The following is a 22,985-nucleotide window of genomic DNA, read 5'->3' as shown; positions in this document are numbered from 1 at the left end:
CAAGTCCTAGATCTACACACACATGAACTTTTAAAACAATAATAAGTTACAAACTTGAATTGAACTTAAGTAAGCAAGATCTTAGCTTGTAGAACATAGTTCTTAGTTAGGTCTTGAAGATTCAAGACTCAAAGTCTAGATCTATAGTTCTTAAGTCAAATCAACACAAGTTAGAGAGTTTAAAGTGTTGTTCTTGAACTAACAAGTTAGATCCAAGAAATATAAGATCAAGATTAACTAGTAATCATGACCAAGGTTACATGTAAGTTTAGGAACAAGTTCATGAACACTAAGAAAGATCACAACCAAGTGTTGGATCCATGATACTTGCACCAAAGTGTAAGCTCTTGTTGGTTTCATGTCCTTGTTCAAATGTGTAGTAAGCAACTAACAATAAGAAATAAAGAAAATGAATGATAAGCCTAAACCAACCATGAAGGTGGTATTCTAGTAACATACAACAAACAAGAACACAAGTAACAATTATAAAGATTATAAACTTTAAATCTTTTGAAACAAAATATGTAGAACATAACTAGATAGATTATGTTCTTGGATGTTCTTGATAAATACAAGATATAAGATGAAGAATTCAAACTAAAGAGTTGATTCTTGAAACATGTAAAGAAAGACAAGTAAGTAAGTAAGTAAACAACTTAGTAATCTACAAGTAATTAAACTACAACAAGATTAAGTAACAAACAACAAAAGATGATGATGATTATGATGATGAAGGCCACGGTTTTCACAAGGAAAAGAAGAAGAAAAACTTCAAGTTAACTTACAAGAACAAGAGAGAATTTGAGAGAGAAAGAAGCAAGTTTGTGTGTGTGTATTTGAGAGGGAAATGCAAGTAAGTTGTGAATGAAAAATGGAAACCAAAACACCACTAAATGTGGCCAAGGGATTCGGCATTCTGCAGCAAAAACAAGGGGAAGAGGTTTGCTTGTTGGTCACTTGAATGAAAAGCTTGAAAAAGTTGGATAAAAGGGTGGTGTTCATGGGGATAATGAGCCAACTATATTCCAATTCTATGTAACCAACTAGTTTAAGTTCAAGTATCATAATTACATGTAAACATGGGCTAGTTTAATCCATAATATAAGTAGGGTGGGCTTACACTAGTCCATTAACACTTAAAAGGCCCAAGTTGCAAGTAGTTAGCAAGTAATCCAATAAAAGTCCATCTTAAGCCCAAGTAACTAACTAAAAGCCTTAGTTAATTAAAATGATTAATAAAATTAATCATGAATGTAAATAATATCTTAAAATATTATTCGTGCAAGTTCCGGGTGTCACAAAGACGTTTCGGGCATTTAAAGTTCAAGTACGGGCAATTAAAGCAACATGTAAATGTAATAACATACATTCGTTTAATCAAGCGTATTAATAATGATAATTATTAATAAATAACGTTGGAAAAACCAGGGTCGTTACAATTGTAGTGTATATACCCATAGTACATACATCTAAAAGCTGTGTATTGTATGAGTACGAATACGGGTGCATACGAGTAGAATTGTTGATGAAACTGAACGAGGATGTAATTGTAAGCATTTTTGTTAAGTAGAAGTATTTTGATAAGTGTCTTAAAGTATTTCAAAAGTGTATGAATACATATTAAAACACTACATGTATATACATTTTAACTTAGTCGTTAAGTCATCGTTAGTCGTTACATGTAAATGTTGTTTTGAAACCTTTACGTTAACGATCTTGTTAAATGTTGTTAAGCCATTGTTTATTATATCTAAAGAGATGTTAAATTATTACATTATCACGATATCATGATATATTAATATATCTTAGTATGATATATATACAGTTAAATGTTGTTACAACGATAATCGTTACATATATGTCTCGTTTCGAAATCATTAAGTTAGTAGTCTTGTTTTTACATATGTAGTTCATTGTTAATACATTTAATGACATGTTTACTTATCATTTATCATGATTAAACATAGTGTATCAATATCTTAATATGATTCATATGTATTTAGTAAGACGTTGTTATAACGATAATCGTTATATATATCGTTTCGAGTTTCTTAATTCAATAAACTCAATTTTATGTATATAACTCATTGTTAAAATACCTAATGAGATACTTACTTATTATAATATCATGTTAACTATATATGTAACCATATATATGTCATCATATAGTTTTTACAAGTTTTAACGTTCGTGAATCACCGGTCAACTTGGGTGGTCAATTGTCTATATGAAACCTTTTTCAATTAATCACGTCTTAACAAGTTTGATTGCTTAACATGTTGGAAACACTTAATCATGTAATTATCAAATTCAATTAATATAAATAAACATGGAAAAGTTCGGGTCACTACAAATGTCATATAAGGATAAAAAAAAAAAGAGCAAAAAGAACACACCTCCAGTAAACTTAATGGAAAGCCGATCCAAACTTAACCTTAAGTTTAGAAAAAATAGGGTTTTAAATCAGAGATAACAAATCTTTAAAAGATTTCTTGTAAAATATGCTGAAACCACGTCCGATTAAAAATCGAACCCAATATACAAAAGATCCTATCGATCAATATGAAAACTTGTAATCTAAAAACCCTAATTGAAGAAGAAGAAGAAGAAGAAGAAGAAGAAGAAGAAGAAGAAGAAGAAGAAGAAGAAGAAGAAGAAGAAGAAGAAGAAGAAGAAGAAGAAGAAGAAGAAGGAGAAGAAGGAGGAGGAGGAGGAGGAGGAGGAGGAAGAAGAAGAAGAAGAAGAAGAAGAAGAGGAAGAGGAAGAGGAAGAGGAAGAGGAAGAGGAAGAAGAAGAAGAAGAAGGAGGAGGAGGAGAAGGAGAAGGAGAAGAAAGAGGAGAAGAAGAGGAGAAGAAGAGGAAGAGGAAGAGGAAGAAGGAGAAGAAGGAGACGAAGAGGAAGAGGAAGAGGAAGAAGACGAAGACGAAGAAGAAGAAGAAGAAGAAGAAGAAGAAGAAGAAGAAGTCACAAACGTACCATAAACTATGATACTATGATATGAAAAGATACAAGAATACAAACAACCTTAATAACAATTGATTATATCAGAAACTCTGAAATCCGTATGGAATAAAATAAAAACTTTTTCTCTCGAGATTATAATACTAAGAATACTGAGAACGAATATGAAAATATGAAAATAGAAGAATATTGCAGCATCAAGGTAATGAAGCAATCTAAATCGTATGAAGATGAAATTGAAAGAAAGTGTGTAAAATGATAAAGCTGGATGAATGAAACTCTAAGTTGTTGGTGCATGAATCCCCAGCCGTGATTTACGTTATCGATTTAATACATTCAACTATATAATGACGTTATTGTATGACTATTGATTACATTCGTGGTTGTGTGTGCTTATTTATTTAAACAATCAATATGTTAAACTGCATACACAGTCGACCGAGTGTGTTCACACACTCGACCGACTGTGTGACTCAGTCGACCGACTGTGTCTGTTGTGCAGTATATATACGGGTTAAAGCCTCTTTAGTGAGGTTACACATTCCATTAACCCTAGTCGACTGGTTTTCGTCCCTATCGATCCCTAACACCAATTACCACCGAAATTAATCGTTTAGGCTTCGTTCTAATCTAGATTCACCTCTAGGTTTGACCGGTACGAATCCAACGTGACCCAAATCTCGGTTTTAGTCGTCTCTAGTGTATTCCGCCTCTAGTCACGATCTCAAGCGACCTAAGATCCGTCCAAACAACGTCTACATAAGTCTTGGTTATATATAATTGGAGATGACTATATAGGTCTCTCAACTCTTCAATATGAAATTAACGACTACATTCTTTTTTCGTATTACAACTTGAACCCTTGTATCATCTTCTCAAGTTCAACAACAACTACCATACAGTGGCGGTACCAGGATTTTTTTTCAGTGGGGGCAAAAAAAAATTTAAAACCGTAGGAGAGAAGATACTATAAAAGTAACTTTTATGCTAATACATTAATAAAATACTATAATAGTAACTTTTATGCTAATTCTTGTTTAGAGATAGGAGAGAAGATACTATAAAAGTAGTTCGGTTGAGTTAATGACTACATTGACCTCATGTTATAAAAAACAACTTTAACTCATTTCAACTCTATACAAACATTAAACTTTTTTTAGAGTACTTCTCTCTTCATTTACAAATTTCTTTGTACCTGACACCCCAAAAACCAAAACCATCACAAAACTTTGAAGGCTGAATGTTTCTAATTACGAACGAGTTAGAATCCAGCACCCACATCAATGAGCTCATTAGATTATTGCAAACTCGTGAGTATAAATTTATCCTGCGATCGTTTCCAAATGCGCCACTATGCACTGCCACCAAGTTCGCCGGAATATTTTTGAAAGCGGTCCGAGGTAAAAATGGTAATGATGGTTTGTAAGTGATTTTCAACTATTGAGACCCATGTGAAAAAACGGACATAATAGCATAATACGTTGGATCTAACTTGTTGGTGTCTATAATTAACATTACCCAGGTAGTTTTTCCTTGAAGCAAAAATTTAAAATAATACAAAGTACCACATAATAGCATGCATGTATGCACTGGACAATAGCATTTTGACTGGTTTTGTTGAATCATGTGCTCTTAAATCCGGTTTCCAGTATACGTCAGAAAAAGTACTGAATACCCAGTGTTGGGAAGGCCAGCCCTCTGTACAAATGACATAAACCGACCTTCTCAAGACCGGTTATATCGGTTTTACAACTTTATAAAAAAACTTGTTATACAAATATCTTCAAAATATAGACTCATCAGCCACAAAATTCACTTATACGGGGATCTTTCTAATAGCATTCCTTATTAGGCCAACCTTTTTTACAATGTATAATTTCTCTATTTGTTTAGACAAAGAGGTACTAACAGAACTTTGAAAATATACAATTAATGCTTAAGGTACATACCAAATATGCATAAAATAAAATTGGCCACATGATAGCAACTGTATATTGGTGAAATGTAACATAATTTGTGATTGGAATCACCAAAATTTTTGCTCCTAATTTCATGGATCTTTTATCCTATAGAGATACAGAATTAGGCAGTTTTGCACATTGGAGGACTTTTTCCTTTTATTTTATTACCAAGAAAGACAATTTTACGTTGAAAAGGTTGCGTTTGAAGGAAGACTAAGAAGATATCGTCCGTTATGCCTACCACAACCATATGATCATTGCTTTTTTCCGTTCAATCCCAATTCCTTCATTGTTGTATGAATATGCGGTATTATAACATCTTCACATTTTAGAAGTATATCTTGATAATGGGTGAAGAAGCTGGTTTAACGGATGCAATACTTAAACGAAGGAAACATAAAGGTAAACGTGGTTCCTCGAAAAAGGCGACTCAACGACAACAAGAAAGTGATCGTGAACCTGAAATCCCAGGAATCCACCTAAATTTGACACAAGTCGCGTTGATTTTGGCCGCTTACCTAGGTTGTGGCACCATTTGTTTTTTTCTTGTTCGTGACAAAATGAGCGGCAAGAAAACAAATGGAATCCTAGATTCTATGTACTTTTGTGTCGTAACAATGACAACAGTAGGGTATGGTGATCTAGTCCCAAGCACGAAATTTTCAAAGATTTTGGCTTGCATTTACGTGTTTATAGGCATGGGTCTTGGTGGTTGTGCTCTTAGTAAAGCAGCAGATTATATAGTCGATAAAGAGGTTGTCATGTTTGTTCAAGCTATACAAGATCGTGAAACATATGGTCCTAATCAAATTCACAATGAGACAGCAGAAGCATTAAGACTTAAGTACAAATTTTTTATGGTTCTTACGTTTATTGTATTCCAAGTAATACTTGGAACAGTTGTCTTAATTGTGGTTGAAGACATGAGTCTCATAGATGCTTATTATTGTGTTTGTGCTACTATTACGACGTTGGGTTATGGTGATAAAAGCTTTTCTAGCGTAAGAGGACGAATATTTGCGGTTGTGTGGATTTTAACTAGTACGATTGCGTTGGCACAATTATTTGTCTACTTGGTAGAGTTATGGACTGATAGTAAACAAAGACAGCTTGTGGATTGGGTACTTCATAGGAAACTAACGATTCAAGATATTGAGAACGCTGATCTTGACAACGATGATAGCGTCAGGTAATAGCCTTTTTCGACATTATAACTACTTAACTAATTCCAGTTAGATTGTTAACAAACATGAATATATAATTTGTTTTGCAGCCCTGCGGAATACGTTGTATATAAGCTGAAAGAGATGGGGTTAGTAAGCGATAAACTAATCATGAATGTGATAGAAGAATTCAAGCATCTAGATGTTGATAACTCGGGAACATTGACATCAAATGATCTATCAGCTAGCAGACGCCTCTATCGTTAGTATGTTTTTCTTTATGTGTTTTCGCATATACAAGCAGGGGTGGAACTCTTAAGGGGCATGAGAGGGCCCTGGCCCCCCAAAGTTTAATGGTGTTAGTGTATTTTTCTTGATGAATTATTTGTAAAGAGTTCTGCGTGTTTAATTTTGCAATTGGTAAATGACACACTAGATTCACTGTCCTATTAGTTACATATCATATAATTGGCAGAGACACATATAGATGCATATAATATAGTACAAAAACTTGTATATATTCATGAACCTAAAACTTATAAGCATTTATGCCAATAGTTTTCAGTTAATAAACACTAATAAATTATAGTAGTGTTAGAAAATAGGGGTTATATTGATAATCCGATTGGTTTTGAATCGTGTATTTACTTTTCCAATTAAGTATTGCGACCCCACAAGTCACGTGCGAAATTCAAATTGGGATAAGACAAGAACGAGTTTGCGTCCATGAAAGAAGATACAAATCCATAGTGTATGCGAGAATGCATATATTTATGTTACGTTATCATGAAAGCAAATTCTAATTCTCATATATATAGGAAGTGAAAATGTGCAATTAAATCACACAACCTTTCAATGAAAAGATGTAAACTTTTAACGAGAAAATACAATTTTCCATTCATGCATTTAGAATATTAGTTGCAATTGAACTAGTTTAATGACACAATTTCCATATAATTATCGAGTTATTTTGAAGGAGCGTTCACTTCGCACTTTCCTAACTCGCCATTGAGTATAATACGATAACCATTTGCTTTTAGTAAATCCCGATTACCAAAATGATTGTTTATAACACTGAAATTACCAACAAGTAGCATATAGAAGGTTACAATAAACTCATTATCGGAATAAAAATAAACTATCTATTTACACCTTCACTTGTGTCCTCTACCCTTTTGGCTTGGACCAGTTGAAGTTTCCTCGTAAGCTTCAACTTTCTCTGTGAAACGGTCCAACTCATGATCATGAACTCGATGACCATTTCGTACTGGTGATACTTGTTGGAAACTAAACTTGATTTTGGGCTATGTGTTTTAGATTTGGGCTTGCAAGTATACAAATATTTTGGATCAAGATTATAGCCCATTATGTAGAAGCTTCTTGTAATATGTAGTAGTGAAAGTGTGTAGAATGTGTGTAGAATAATCTTGTAAAATATCTAGGTCTAGAAATACTAGGAAATATCTAGATAGTAGTAGATAATGGAGTGATCTAGACTACTCCATTGAGTAGTATAAATAGATGGCTTCACCCCTCATTTGTAATCAAGCAACAAAGCACTTCAATAAGCAAATCAAGTAATAAACAAAGCCTTCAAGATCAATCAAACTTCTAAATCATCAATCCTCTCTTCCACAAATAATATACATAACCTCCTATTTCTAACAAATTGGTATCAGAGCTTGGTTCGACAAGATGATGGCCAATAATGTCATCACATTTCCTCGCCTCACAAAGGATAATTATGATCGATGGAGCATCCAAATGAAGACCTTCCTAGGTGGACAAGACTTATGGGAGATTGTGGAGGAAGGCTATGAGGAACCTGCAGAAAATGGTCCTCTCGGCAAGGAGAAAAAATTAATGAAGACGAACGATCAAAAGGCTCTTTCCATCATCCAACAAAGTGTAGATGATGGAGCTTTTGAGAAAATTGCAAGTGCAACCACCGCCAAGAAAGCATGGGAGATCTTGGAGAATTCTCACAAGGGAGTTGAAAAGGTGAAAAAGGTTTGACTACAAACACTACGAGGTGAGTTCGAATCCTTAAATAAGAAAGACTCAGAATCAATTTCCGATTATTTTACAAGAGTCTTGGCGATTGTCAATCAATTAAAGAGGAATGGTGAAACTCTAAGTGATGTAAGAGTCATTGAGAAGATTCTTAGATCATTAGATTCGAAATTCGACTATATAGTCGTAGCCATCGAAGAATCTAAAGATCTAGAATCAATGACTATCGATGAACTCATGGGTTCACTACAAGCCCATGAAGAGAGGTTCAATAAGAATAATAAGGAGCCATTGGAGCAAGCTTTACAAGCAAAACTGTCTTTCAAGGAAGAGAGCAGTGAAAATACTCATCAAACGAGTCAACGAGGTCGTGGTCAAGTACGTGGCCGAGGAAGAGGACAAGGATATATCAAACGTGGAGGTTATAGTTCTTACAGAAATGAAGAAAGAAGTCAAAATTTTCACCCGACAAGAGGTCGCGGGAGAGGCTACACAAGTAGAAGGCCAAGGTATGACAATTCTCAAACTAAATGCTATAATTGTCATAAATTTGGCCACTATGCTTCGGAATGCGAGAAGTCAAACAATTACGTGCAAGAAAGAGCAAATTTTGCACAAGAAGATACTGAAGCCGTGGAAAACACTTTGTTACTAGCATGCAAAGGTGAAGATAACGGAGAATCAAATTTGTGGTATCTCGACACGGGTGCAAGCAACCATATGTGCGGTGACAAAAACATGTTTGTGGAGTTAGACGAGGTAATTAGTGGAAATATCACCTTCGGAGATTCCTCTAAAGTCCCGGTTAAAGGCAAAGGTAAGATTCTCATCCGCTTGAAAAATGGAAGGCATCAATTTATCTCTAACGTGTATTATGTGCCTAATATGAAGACGAATATACTGAGTATTGGACAACTCTTAGAGAAAGGCTATGATATTCACATGATAAATCGTACTCTTTCTTTAAGAGACCAAAAAGGAGGTTTGATTGCTAAGGTGCCAATGTCAACGAATAGGATGTTCATGCTAAATATTCAACATGACATTCCAAGATGTTTAAAAGCATGTTTCAAAGATAATTCTTGGCTTTGGCACATGAGATACGGGCACTTAAATTTTGGAGGGTTAAAATTATTATCAAGTAAAGGAATGGTGAAGGGTTTGCCTCCAATTAATCATCCGGATCAAATATGTGAGGGATGCCTTCTAGGAAAGCACTTCCGAAACAGTTTTCCAACAGAAGCTTCTAGTAGAGCGAAGAAACCTCTAGAACTTATTCACACGGATGTGTGTGGACCCATCAGCCCACCGTCTTTTGGTAAAAATAGATATATTATTCTATTCATTGATGATTTTAGTCGAAAGACATGGGTCTATTTTCTAAAAGAGAAGTCGGAAGCTTTTGGAATGTTCAAGAAGTTTAAAGCATTTGTGGAGAATCAAAGTGGTCTCACCATAAAGGCGTTGAGATCTGATCGTGGAGGAGAGTTCACATCCAAGGAATTCAAGAAATTTTGCGACAACAATGGGTTACGACGTCCTCTAACTCTTCCGTATTCACCTCAACAAAATGGTGTTGCGGAAAGAAAAAATAGGACCATTCTTGATATGGCCCGGAGTATGTTAAAGAGCAAAAGGATGCCTAAGGAGTTTTGGGCTGAGGCAGTGGACTGTGCGATCTATCTATCAAATCGCTCGCCCACTAGAAGTGTCAAGAACAAAACGCCCATTGAAGCTTGGAGTGGAAGGAAGCCTGGCATCTCACACCTTCGAGTGTTCGGAAGTGTGGCATATGCTCATGTGCCAGATCAAAAGAGGACGAAGCTCGATGATAAAAGAGAGAAACTCATATTCGTGGGCTATGACTCAAGTTCGAAGGGTTACAAGTTATACAATCCCAATACTGGTAAAGTAATCTCAAGTCGAGATGTGGTGTTCGATGAAGAAGCAACATGGGATTGGAATGTTCCCGAAGAGGAGAACTACGACTTTCTCCCTTATCCATTCGAGAGTACTGCAAAGAACGAAGAATATCTAGAAGTTCAAGAACCTTCTGGTACACCATCTCCGCACTCTCCACATACTCCAACCACTACACCTAATGAATTGACACCAACATCAGGAGGAGAATCAAGTAGGCTACAACATCACACAAGGAGCATTGAGGAGTTGTACGAGGTAACACAGCCTATGGAGGATCTATCATTGTTCTGCCTTCTTGTCGATTGTGAGCCAATAAGCTATGAAGACGCAACAAAAAGCCAAAAGTGGAAATGTGCTATGGACGAAGAGATTCAAGCAATTGAGAAGAATAATACGTGGGATCTTGCCACACTACCAAAGGGACATAAGGCTATTGGTGTAAAGTGGGTGTACAAGGCCAAGAAGAATTCCAAAGGTGAAGTTGAAAGATACAAGGCAAGGTTAGTGGCGAAGGGATATAGTCAACGAGCCGGCATAGACTATGACGAGGTATTTGCTCCCGTCGCTCGTCTAGAAACTATAAGATTGATAATCTCACTTGCGGCTCAACATAATTGGAAGATATATCAAATGGATGTCAAATCCGCGTTCCTTAATGGCCATTTAGAAGAAGAAGTCTATATAGAACAACCTTTGGGATACATCGTGAAAGGCCAAGAGAATAAGGTGCTAAAATTGAAAAAGGCATTATACGGGTTGAAGCAAGCGCCTCGGGCATGGAATAGCAGAATAGACAAGTATTTCCAGCAGAATGACTTTACAAAATGCCCCCATGAGCATGCTCTCTATACCAAAGTAAGCAAGGAAGGAGATGTTATGATTGTGTGCCTATATGTGGATGACTTGATATTCACTGGCAGTAATCCCAAAATGTTTGATGAGTTCAAGAAAGCAATGGTTCGGGAGTTCGAGATGACTGACATTGGACTTATGGCTTACTATCTTAGGATCGAGGTAAAACAAAAGAAAGAAGGAATATTCATATCCCAAGAAGGTTATGCGAATGAGGTGCTCAAGAAGTTTAAGATGAATGACTGCAAGTCAATGAACACACCGGTGGATTGCAATCTCAAATTGTCAAAAGATGATGAAGGATACTTGGTGGACCCAACACAATACAAGAGTTTGGTTGGAAGTCTGAGGTACCTAACCTGCACGAGGCTAGATATTCTCTACGGAGTTGGACTAGTAAGTCGATATATGGAAGCACCTACAATAAATCACTTGAAGGCGGCCAAGAGGATACTTCGCTACATCAAAGGTACGATTGACTATGGCCTGTTTTATTCGCCTTCTAATCACTTCAAGCTAGTTGGATACAGTGATAGTGATTGGGCTGGAGACAAAGATGATCGTAAAAGTACGAGTGGTTTCGTGTTCTATATGGGAGATACGGCGTTCACATGGAGCTCGAAGAAGCAACCCATTGTGACTCTGTCAACGTGTGAAGCCGAGTTTGTTGCAGCAACATCGTGCACCTGTCATGCAATATGGCTCAGGAAGTTACTAAATGAGCTTAAGTTTTTTCAAAAGGAACCTACAGAGATATATGTGGATAACAAGTCTGCGATTGCTCTAGCAAAGAATCCAGTCTTCCATGATCGAAGCAAACACATCGATACAAAATACCATTACATAAGGGAGTGTGTTACAAATAAAGAGGTGCAGATAAAGTACGCGAAGTCACTTGACCAAGTTGCTGATATTTTCACAAAGCCCCTAAAACACGAGACATTTCAGAGATTACGGAATATGCTCGGAGTGACGAAATCAAGTTTAAGGGGGGCTGTTGGAAACTAAACTTGATTTTGGGCTATGTGTTTTAGATTTGGGCTTGCAAGTATACAAATATTTTGGATCAAGATTATAGCCCATTATGTAGAAGCTTCTTGTAATATGTAGTAGTGAAAGTGTGTAGAATGTGTGTAGAATAATCTTGTAAAATATCTAGGTCTAGAAATACTAGGAAATATCTAGATAGTAGTAGATAATGGAGTGATCTAGACTACTCCATTGAGTAGTATAAATAGAGGGCTTCACCCCTCATTTGTAATCAAGCAACAAAGCACTTCAATAAGCAAATCAAGTAATAAACAAAGCCTTCAAGATCAATCAAACTTCTAAATCATCAATCCTCTCTTCCACAAATAATATACATAACCTCCTATTTCTAACAATACTGTCATGAACTCAAATGTTGAAATGGGTTTATGATGATCATTATTGGACACAATACTCAACCTGGATGGAACCATGTTTCTTGACTCACCAAAAGCAACCATTGTGATTACGATCATAAATGGTAACAAGTAAAAGTTATTGCTAATACTACTCATTGATGATAGTTTTGTCCATAAAGTGGTGTATGTATATTTATAAGGTGTTCTTGAGTGCTGCAACCAAGAATTTTTACCATAGGTGTGTAGATATTGGCTTTATAAATGAAGGATGGTAAAGAAGTTTTAGATTTGTGTAGTATTTTTTATTTTTTATTTTTTTGTGTGGCTTTTCAGTGATTGTGGGATTATTAGGTATTTGACCTGGGATGTTTCAATGGGAATTTTTGTTTTCTTTGGTGGAGTTTAAGTGTTTAATAGATTGAAATATCCACACTTTTGTGATTCTCGAATGCATTTGGAGTTCTTTGTTAATGTGTAAATAATAACTTCTCCAACCTGTTAGACTAAGCTAGTTGCATTTATTTACGTTAAAAGTGTGCAAGTGGCTAAAAAATAAAAATAAAAAAATACTCCTTCCGACCCACTTTAAATGTGAACATTTGACTTTCAAATTCTTTTTTATCAGTATTGATTGTAAATATTTTTATTTGTGTTAAATAATATTTGATAAATATTATATAAACAAATAGCATTTAAAACACCCAATTTATTCATATAAATTTTATATATAATACAAATAAAGATATTTACGGTCAAAGTTAACAAAAGAAAACTTTGAAAGTCAAATGTGAACACTTATAGACGGAGGGAGTATTTAAATTGCGTTAAAAATGACGGATCCAAAAAAGTTACTTCCTTCTTTCTAAAATTAAATTAGTGAAGACATTCAATCCCAGCTACTCAAGGGTGGATCCACGGTTGTTGCCTACTATATTATTGAAGGTTAATATATCTACTAGTAATAGTTGACTTTAAATATTTTAATCTGTGCTATATAGTATTTGATGAAAATTATGTGAATGAATTAATTTTAAAGTGTGTTTTCGTTGGTATATCTTTTATCGAATATTATATAACACAAACAAAAGAAGACTTTGAAAGTCAAATGTGAAAATTTTTGGACGGGGGGAGTATTTAAGTTGCCTTAAGAATGACGGATCCAAAAAAGTTTCTTCCTTTTCAAAATTAAATTAGTGAAGGCATTCGACCCCAGCTTCTCAAGGGTGGATCCACGGTTGTTGCCTACTATATTATTGAAGGTTAATATCTCTACTAGTAAAAGATGACTTTAAATATTATAATCTGTGATATATTGTATTTGATGCAAATTATGTGAATAAATTTGTTTTAAAGTGTGTTTTCGTTGGTATAACTTTCATCGAATATTATATAACACAAACGAAATTTTTTAAAAGTCATAATTGTAAAAGAAAAATTTTAAATATCAAATCAAATATGGACAATAATTTTAAAACAAATAAAAGTGTAAATTACTGTTGGTTTTATTTTTTGATAGAAAAATTGATATGGTTACTTTGTGAAGGATGTTATCCCACATAGGTGGGAGGAGAAAGTTGGAGGTAGGTGACTTGGTTATAAAAGGAGGGCTAAGTCTTCATTCCAATTTGCACCAATCAATACACTTTAAGTATTTGATTATTTCTTTCTTTCTTACCCTTGTTTGAGAGTTGTATTAGTTAAATATTTTGGAGAGTGTAGTTGGCTTAAGAGAGTCGTCTATATCATTGTAACAATTTGTGATATAGTGTATTTCTCTCTTTGGGTGCCGGTGGTTTTTCTCCTGTTTTGGAGTTTCCACGTTAAATCTTGTGTTGTGTATTGTTCTTATTTCTTTACTATTATTGTTGGGCTGGGTGGTGGGAATTAGTGAGACCGTAATTTCCCAACAACTGGTATCAGAGCGTCAGGTTTGACGGGGGTCTCGGTTATAGGAGTCGGAGTATGCTCTGTGGTTGCCACGTGAGTGGATCGTCCACATCAGAAACGAGTTCTATTGATCGTATAGGGTATCTGGTTAGACAATATTTTTTCTGATTCGTAGTAATAGTTGGATTTGTTAGTGGCCTAGTTGTGGATTTCCGATTTAAAGGGTCCTGGCTACCTGCTACATCTTTTGGCTATTCGAAACGTGAGCAAAATCAGAGAAAGTGTTGTTTATAGGATACAGATACGATGTCGAAGTTCAGTCCAATGAGGTTTGATGTTGAGAAATTTGATGGGAGGATCAATTTTGGCTTATGGCAGGTTCAAGTCAAGGATGTGTTGATTCAGTCTGGTTTACACAAGGTTTTGAAGGGTAAACCCACCCTTGTTTCTGGCAGTGATTCTAGCAAGAAGTTCGATGAAGAAGAATGGGATGATATGGATTTGAGGGCGGCAAGTGCGATTCGTTTGTGTCTTGCAAAGAACGTGCTTGCAAATGTGCACGGGTTATCAACGGCAAAGGAGCTTTGGGTTAAACTAGAGCAGTTGTACCAGGGCAAGGGCATCTCAAATCGGTTGTGTCTTAAAGAACAATTTCATACTCTGCGTATGGATGGGGGTTCAAAGATTTCAGATCATCTAAGTATTCTTAACAGTATTGTTTCAGAACTGGAGGCTATTGGAGTTAAAACGGATGATGAAGATAAAGCTTTGAGGTTGATATTATCTTTATCATCGTCTTATGAACACATGAAACCTATTTTGATGTATGGGAAGAAAACTCTGAAGTTTGAAGACGTTACTAGCAAGCTCCTATCCGAGGAGAAAAGACTGGAAGGTAACGGGGTCTCGTCATCAGGAGATACGATAGTGTTGTGTTCGGATAGGCAGAAGAGAAACTCTAGAAAGAATCTGACATGCTGGAAGTGCGGGAAGACTGGACATGTAAGGGTTAATTGTCCCGGTGGAGCTAATCCGACAAATGGCTCCAAAGACGCTAACATTGTCTCCGTTGTTACGGAGAGTGACGAATTCCTCTGAAGTTACGTCATCCTCATGGTGTGTCCGCGCCACCGTGGAAAGGGATGTTCGTTAGCGGTTCCACAAATTGTACATGGGTATTGGTTTGGCGTTGATGCAAGGTGTGTGGTGGAAACTGATGTTGTAGCTGATGAAACTTCCAGGGAAAGCCAAACAGGAAGTTGCACCATAACTGTTCAGCTGGTTATACAACATATGCCGAGGTGAAATGCTTGGAATGCGATATTCTAAGTGCTATACTCTTTATGGTGGAGTATGATAATTCTTGTTAAGAGTTATGATTGTCTGTGATGACAATGATTGTCGGTTTAGACAATGTTCGGTAAATATGCAAGTTTTGTCTCTTGGGAGATAATGTCATCGGCATGAAGATGAGGATCTTGAAGTTGTCGTCGAGGAAGCATCTATATCGGTTATCCTTATAATGTTAAAGTATGGTTATCTTTTTCTATCAAAAAGGTGGAGATTTGTTGGTTTTATTTTTTGATAGAAAAATTGATATGGTTACTTTGTGAAGGATGTTATCCCACATAGGTGGGAGGAGAAAGTTGGAGGTAGGTGACTTGGTTATAAAAGGAGGGCTAAGTCTTCATTCCAATTTGCACCAATCAATACACTTTAAGTATTTGATTATTTCTTTCTTTCTTACCATTGTTTGAGAGTTGTATTAGTTAAATATTTTGAAGAGTGTAGTTGGCTTAAGAGAGTCGTCTATATCATTGTAACAATTTGTGATATAGTGTATTTCTCTCTTTGGGGGCCGGTGGTTTTTCTCCTGTTTTGGAGTTTCCACGTTATTGTTCTTATTTCTTTACTATTATTGTTGGGCTGGGTGGTGGGAATTAGTGAGACCGTAATTTCCCAATAATTACAAGTGTTTAAAATTAATATTGACCACACTAAAATTCCAAATAGTCAATTATAACTATTTGATGATAACACATACTCCACAGATCATCGCCAATATTTCTGTACACGAAAATGATTAGATACTATTCCTACATAGATTTATATTAGCGAACAAACATGTTAAGAATACTAAAAAACTATATAAATGCAAACAAACTTACCGTTATGCATATATATTAATTTACTAATATTGACTATGAAAGTTATATATTAAACACTATTTTGATGGTATATATTCGATAAACGTATACTATTTTGATATGTAGATGTTAACTTCGATAATATATATATTTTAAAACATTTTGATACTTAAATGTGTGCAAGTATGCTCGTAAACTCGATGAAATCTCAAATATAAAAAACTGCCGTCCCTAATTTTTCCATTTATCGACTGGTTAGAGACTGCCTTATATTTATTTAAATGAATAAAAAATTTGTAAGTTTGGAGATAATTCTGTCGATGCTTTCATTCATAAAAAGGTGTGTATATATACACTTTACAAACCGCTGTAATCCTAGATAATATCCTAACAAACTTGATATATTGTATGGAAACGATTTTGCTAAATAAATGATACGAGTAATATACAATACATATATAACTCGATCTCATCTAATATAGCACCTCGGTTTGAGCGGGAGGAGGCCGTATGCTTGAACTGTTTCAGAAATCTTCGAATAATACCCAAGGTAATCCTTTGGTAAAATATCGGCTAGCTGAAAGCTAGTAGGGATATGCAAAACTCGAATTTTACCACGAGCCACATTTCCCTGGACGAATCCATTTCAATTTGTTTTGTACGCTAATGATGAACTGGATTGCCGGATAAATATATAGCACTCACATTATTACAAAAAACAATTGTGGCTTTAGTAATCGGACAATGAAGCTCGAGAAGTAAGTTCCTTAGCCAACAGGATTCAGACACAACCTTCATTGTTGGTTGACGTTTGGCAGACCAAGATATCACATTAGTGCTCAAAAATACGCAATATCCAGAAGTTGAACGACGTGTATCGGGGGGGTCGCGAATTTTTTAGGGGTTATCGCAATACACATATTTTATGGTAACTATGACAATTCAAATATTTATTTAAAAAACCTCTGCAATATTGAATGAAAATATTTAAAAACATGTCTCTCAAATATATGCAATTATTATCATCTTCAATTAGAATCAAACTTAAAATCGACTGTTAAATCTTCCTGTTAAATATATAAATTTCGAAAGAATCGAACACCGCTCAACCCTTAAAAATCTTCCTTATTCGAATCCTTTGGATTAGGGTTTGTAAAATCTTCCTTATTCGATTGTATTAGTATTAGGGTTTGTCATTATTATAATAAAAAATTTTGTTTTCGAATTATTTTGGAAGAGGGTTTGTAATTATATTATCAATCTTCAGTATTCTGATTAATTTGGATTAGTGTTTGTAAATTCTTACGCCCCAAATAATTTGATATTAAGGTTTTTAATTAAATGGTTCAAAGTCGTTTGAATTGTCCCAATCAAAGTACTATCATTGTTGTTACGTACTATCATTGTATAGATCCGATTCTATAAACAGGTATTATATCGTTACATTTTTCTTATTTTGCCTTCGATTATTCAATTGTATACTTTGTGTCTAATTTTTTTTTAATTAAATTGTAAGACCCGAAACTATATTGTACATAATGTAAATTTCCCCATTATAATACAAGCTGTTGGATTTTGTGACTGAAGAAACGCGCATTTCGTTTTCTTTAATTTTAAGGATGAGTATTTTGATCTTTTCACCTTAGGGCCGAGTTTGAGGCCAAAAAACTAACTAAGGCCTATCCATTTCTCATTTACACTCATCCACCAACCTTATTTTCATCTCCTTCAAGTAGAAAGAGAAGGTTAGAGAGAGAAAGGTGTTTTGTGAAGCTTTTCAAGTGGGTTTTGCTAGATCGAGCTTAATCTTTCGTGTTTCTACCTTCTAACACCTCTTTAAGTGTTGTGGTAAGTCTTTAAACCGAGTTTTATGAATTAATTGTGCTTAGTGCTCAAAATTGAGACTTGCAAGTGTTTAAGCCCTAGATTGTACAAGATTGAGGGTTTATGGGTTGGCTGAAAGTCTAAGAAACCCAATAATGGTGATTTTGAGTTGGTTGATGAAATTGATAGTATTATGAACTGTTGGTTAAGTCCACTAATAAACTTGATTAACTAGTGATTTTGGGTGTAATACTTGCAAGTTTAGTGTTTGACCTATTATTAGGTCAAAATGGGTTTTGGGTTAAAAATGCACTAGCATGAACTTAATGATCAAATGAGGTACACTTCGGTGAATTAAGGCCATGGTCAATTGATTTACGCCTAAGTGTGGCGATGTGAGTGCAAATGGTGAACATTTTCACTATGTGTCTATTTGGGCGGGTCGTGTAGCGACCCGACAAAATCGCCATTGACGGCGCCGTCTACTTAGGTCCCGTTACGTGGTCATAAGTCTTTAAAATGACGTTTGACCAAAATATGTCGCATTCATTTCAAATGTAAAGATGTTTCAAGTTTACAAAAGTAGTTCAACGACTAGTTACATTACAATGTTTAACGTACAAATGAAACCTATGCGACACAATTTAAAAGTAAGTCAAAAGATGCTCCATGTATGCATGTATACTCGACATCCAAGCAAATATCAAAAATAGTGAGCGAAAGCATGTATCACAAAACGTTCAAGGACCTGAGAAAACATAGAAATCTGTCAACGAAAAACGTTGGTGAAATCGTAGGTTTAAGTAAGTAAGTGAGTAAGTACAAATGAACCACAAGATTTATAACGTTGAAATAATAGTAAACCATTCTAAAATTTGTTATCACGAGCACCCAATTATCAAGGCTTAACTTTCCACGAACCCCATCGCAATAGTGTTAGAACATACACTGTTTCTCGAAAATATATTTCATCCGAATAACGGTAGCGAACCGTCCGAATGAGGGTTTGTCAAACCCATATGGCCATACAACATAAGTTCTCGCTTACACCCGGCAAGTGTAACTAATGATAATCGAATTGAGGATTTTGTTCTAACTCGTATGTAGAATGTTTGTTTTCGTACTTGTGTTCACTTTGTAAAATGAAACGTTTATGTTTTCTCATCCCAAATGTAAGTTAAAAAGAGTAAAATTGAGACTATGATCTCACCTTGAGTGCATGAATATAAATGTACTTCACAAGTAACCGTGTGCGAGAAACGAATGCTAGTCTCGACCTAAACAATTCGGTTGTATCAATATCGGTAAACACGGTCGGTCAAAGTGTTCAATTAGTCCTATGGCTCGTTACGACTCGATTAATATAGCATGTGAGTCAAGTTGTCAAGTTTCATGCAAGAATCAAGTATACAAGAAGACTAGAATGGTTTAAACAAAGCATCGATTACGTTTGAATAAAAGTCAACTTTGGTCAAGTCAAAGTCAATGAAAAAGTCAACATGTTCGGGTCTGGTCTCGAACTATTTTTCCGAGGTTTTTAATCATATATAAGCATGTTAGAACAAGTTACATGGTAATCGGAGGTGCGTAGCATAGTTAGAATTTTTCGTAAAAGTGCCAAGGTGAACATCCGCTGAACATGGCTTATGTCGCGCCGCGACATAGGATGGCCGCGCCGCGGCAATCAACTAAAGCTGGTGCCTGGCTCGTTTCAAAAGTCTAAGTCCCAAACCAAATTTCATTCAAACATAATTAACGAACCGTAAACATTCAAGACACGTATCTTATATCGTTGAAAAGGTAATTTGACAAGGAACACAACAAAAAAAATTTCATCAATCAAAAATCATCATTTATAATAATCAAATCCAAATTGAAAGTTCATTAAATGTTCACCATAAATGCTTTCAAGTTCATAAATGCACTTTGATGATTCGAGAATTAAATGCACACATATGATACGCCGTTTCGTAGGTAATTACGCATACAATACAACTAAACACTTACAAACAACATTGCAAAGCATTCAATGCATCAAAAGTTCATTTTACTTCTATCAAACCCTAACTCAAAATCACAAATTTAACAATTATGTTTATGAAGCTATTCCATGTCAACCTACATACTAAATTGAAGCTAGTGGTGCTAGTAACACATTTAATACATGCACTTTTAACATCTAACAACATTTAGGCAACTAAATCTCAAGATCAAGCACACCCATTTCAAGTTTAAGCTAGTTACATCAAAATAACAAGAACAAGCATATAAATCATATATTCATGTTAGACTTGAGCCATAGACACTAATTAACACTTTTATAAGTTAAAAACATCAAGAACAAAGAATCTAGTGATTTTAGAAAGTTACCCAAACTAGATGAAATAGGTATGGAAAGGAATTGAAGAGGAAGATGCAAGGATTCCAAATATGTAATTTGATTTGTAAAACACTTGCTAGATCGGATTTAGATGATGATTCTTTGTTTGAAGGTTGAGAGAAAAATTGAAGTATCAAAAGATAGAAAAGAGGAGAATGAATGGAGGAGAAGGCATGGTTGACTAGTTGACCTAGTCAAGAGTTTGCCCACTTGATAACTTTAGTCCCTCAAGTTTAAAAGCGGGTGCGTGAATTACCTAAACGAAATATTTTAAAAACGCGTATTGACGGAAGATGTTATAATTATATAACAGACTTTAAAATAATTAAACGGAAGGTAAAGGAAAAAAGGTGGGATGTTACATTACCTACTCCTTAAAGAAATTTCGTTCCGAAATTAAAGTAGGCGTAGTGGTCGTTGTTTCTTCCTCGGGATCTTGCGTTTCCAAATCTACGAATAATTGAGGGTATTTCCTTTGCATTTGAGCTTGTATTTCCCAAGTAAACTCGGGTCCTCTTTTGGCGTTCCAAAGGACCTTGACAATCGGAATTTGGCTCTGTTTTAGCGTTTTGACGGAGTGATCCACAATTTCAACAGGTTCTTCCACAAAATGAAGTTTGTCGTCAATATTAAGCTCCTCGAGAGGGATGACGAGTTCGGGTTCGGCGAGACACTTCTTCAAATTTGATACATGGAAAGTAGGATGAACGGAGCTCATTTGAGGCGGAAGATCTAAACGATAAGCAACGGTTCCAACACGCTCCAAGATTTCGAAAGGACCAATATACCGCGGATTTAACTTCACGCGTTTCCCGAAACAGATTACACCTTTCCAAGGTGCGACTTTTAACATTACGCGGTCACCGACTTGGAATTCGAGGTCGTTGCGTCTAGTGTCGGTATAGCTCTTTTGACGACTACAGGCAGTCCTAAAACTATCTCGGATTTGAACGATCTTCTCGGTTGTTTCATGAATGAGCTCGAATCCGGTGATTTGTGTGTCGCCTACTTCGGCCCAACAAAGAGGAGAGCGACATTTGCGGCCATATAACGCTTCGAATGGTGCGGCGTTAATACTCACGTGATAACTATTGTTGTAGGAGAATTCGGCGAGAGGCAAGTGCTTGTCCCAAGCTTTTCCGAAATCGATAACACAAGCTCGTAGCATGTCTTCCAAGGTTTGAATTGTGCGTTCACTTTGCCCGTCGGTTTGCGGATGGTATGCGGTGCTCATGTCTAATCGTGTTCCCAACTCTTCTTATAAAGTACGCCAAAATGTAGAAACAAAACGGCCATCTCGGTCGGAAATAATCGATATTGGTACACCATGAGGGGCTACGATCTCTTTAATGTAGAGTTGTGCAAGTTTCTCCATTTTGTCGGTTTCCTTCATGGCTAGGAAGTGGGCGGATTTGGTGAGACGGTCTACAATAACCCAAATAGTATCATAACTGTAGTGACCCGAACTTTTCCATGTTTATATATATTAATTGAGATTGATATTTACATGATTAAATGTTTCCAACATGTTAAGCAATCAAACTTGTTAAGACTTGATTAATTGAAATATGTTTCATATAGACAATTGACCACCCAAGTTGACCGGTGATTCACGAACGTTAAAACTTGTAAAAACTATATGATGACATATATATGGATATATATATAGTTAACATGATACTATGATAAGTAAACATATCATTAAGTATATTAACAATGAACTACATATGTAAAAACAAGACTACTAACTTAATGATTTTTAAACGAGACATATATGTAACGATTATCGTTGTAAAGACATTTAATGTATATATATCATATTAAGAGATATTCATACATGATAATATAATGATAATATAATAATTTAAAATCTCATTTGATATTATAAACATTGGGTTAACAACATTTAACAAGATCGTTAACCTAAAGGTTTCAAAACAACACTTACATGTAACGACTAACAATGACTTAACGACTCAGTTAAAATGAATATACATGTAGTGTTTTAATATGTATTTATACACTTTAGAAAGACTTCAATACACTTATCAAAATACTTCTACTTAACAAAACTGCTTACAATTACATCCTCGTTCAGTTTCATCAACAATTCTACTCGTATGCACCCGTATTCGTACTCGTACAATACACAGCTTTTAGATGTATGTACTATTGGTATATACACTCCAATGATCAGCTCTTAGCAGCCCATGTGAGTCACCTAACACATGTGGGAACCATCATTTGGCAACTAGCATGAAATATCTCATAAAATTACAAAAATATGAGTAATCATTCATGACTTATTTACATGAAAACAAAATTACATATCCTTTATATCTAATCCATACACCAACGACCAAAAACACCTACAAAAACTTTCATTCTTCAATTTTCTTCATCTAATTGATCTCTCTCAAGTTCTATCTTTAAGTTCTAAGTGTTCTTCATATATTCTACAAGTTCTAGTTACATAAAATCAAGA

The 22,985-nt window shown here is 35.3% G+C and overlaps 1 protein-coding gene across 1 annotated transcript in view; it reads left to right on the top strand.

The window, feature by feature from the left end:
* The first annotated feature begins 5,270 nt into the window (after positions 1 to 5,270).
* The window catches only part of LOC139888766 (two-pore potassium channel 1-like), a 41,700-nt gene continuing 23,985 nt past the window's right edge, over positions 5,271 to 22,985 (top strand). The window contains exons 1-2 of the mRNA XM_071871754.1: positions 5,271 to 6,112; positions 6,197 to 6,348. Coding sequence (XP_071727855.1) covers positions 5,271 to 6,112; positions 6,197 to 6,348 — 994 coding nt within the window. The remainder of the gene's footprint in view (positions 6,113 to 6,196; positions 6,349 to 22,985) is intronic.

The sequence above is a fragment of the Rutidosis leptorrhynchoides genome, chromosome 2, assembly GCF_046630445.1.
Source record: "Rutidosis leptorrhynchoides isolate AG116_Rl617_1_P2 chromosome 2, CSIRO_AGI_Rlap_v1, whole genome shotgun sequence".
NCBI lineage: Eukaryota > Viridiplantae > Streptophyta > Magnoliopsida > Asterales > Asteraceae > Rutidosis > Rutidosis leptorrhynchoides.
This window is presented reverse-complemented; position numbering and strand designations above follow the sequence as displayed.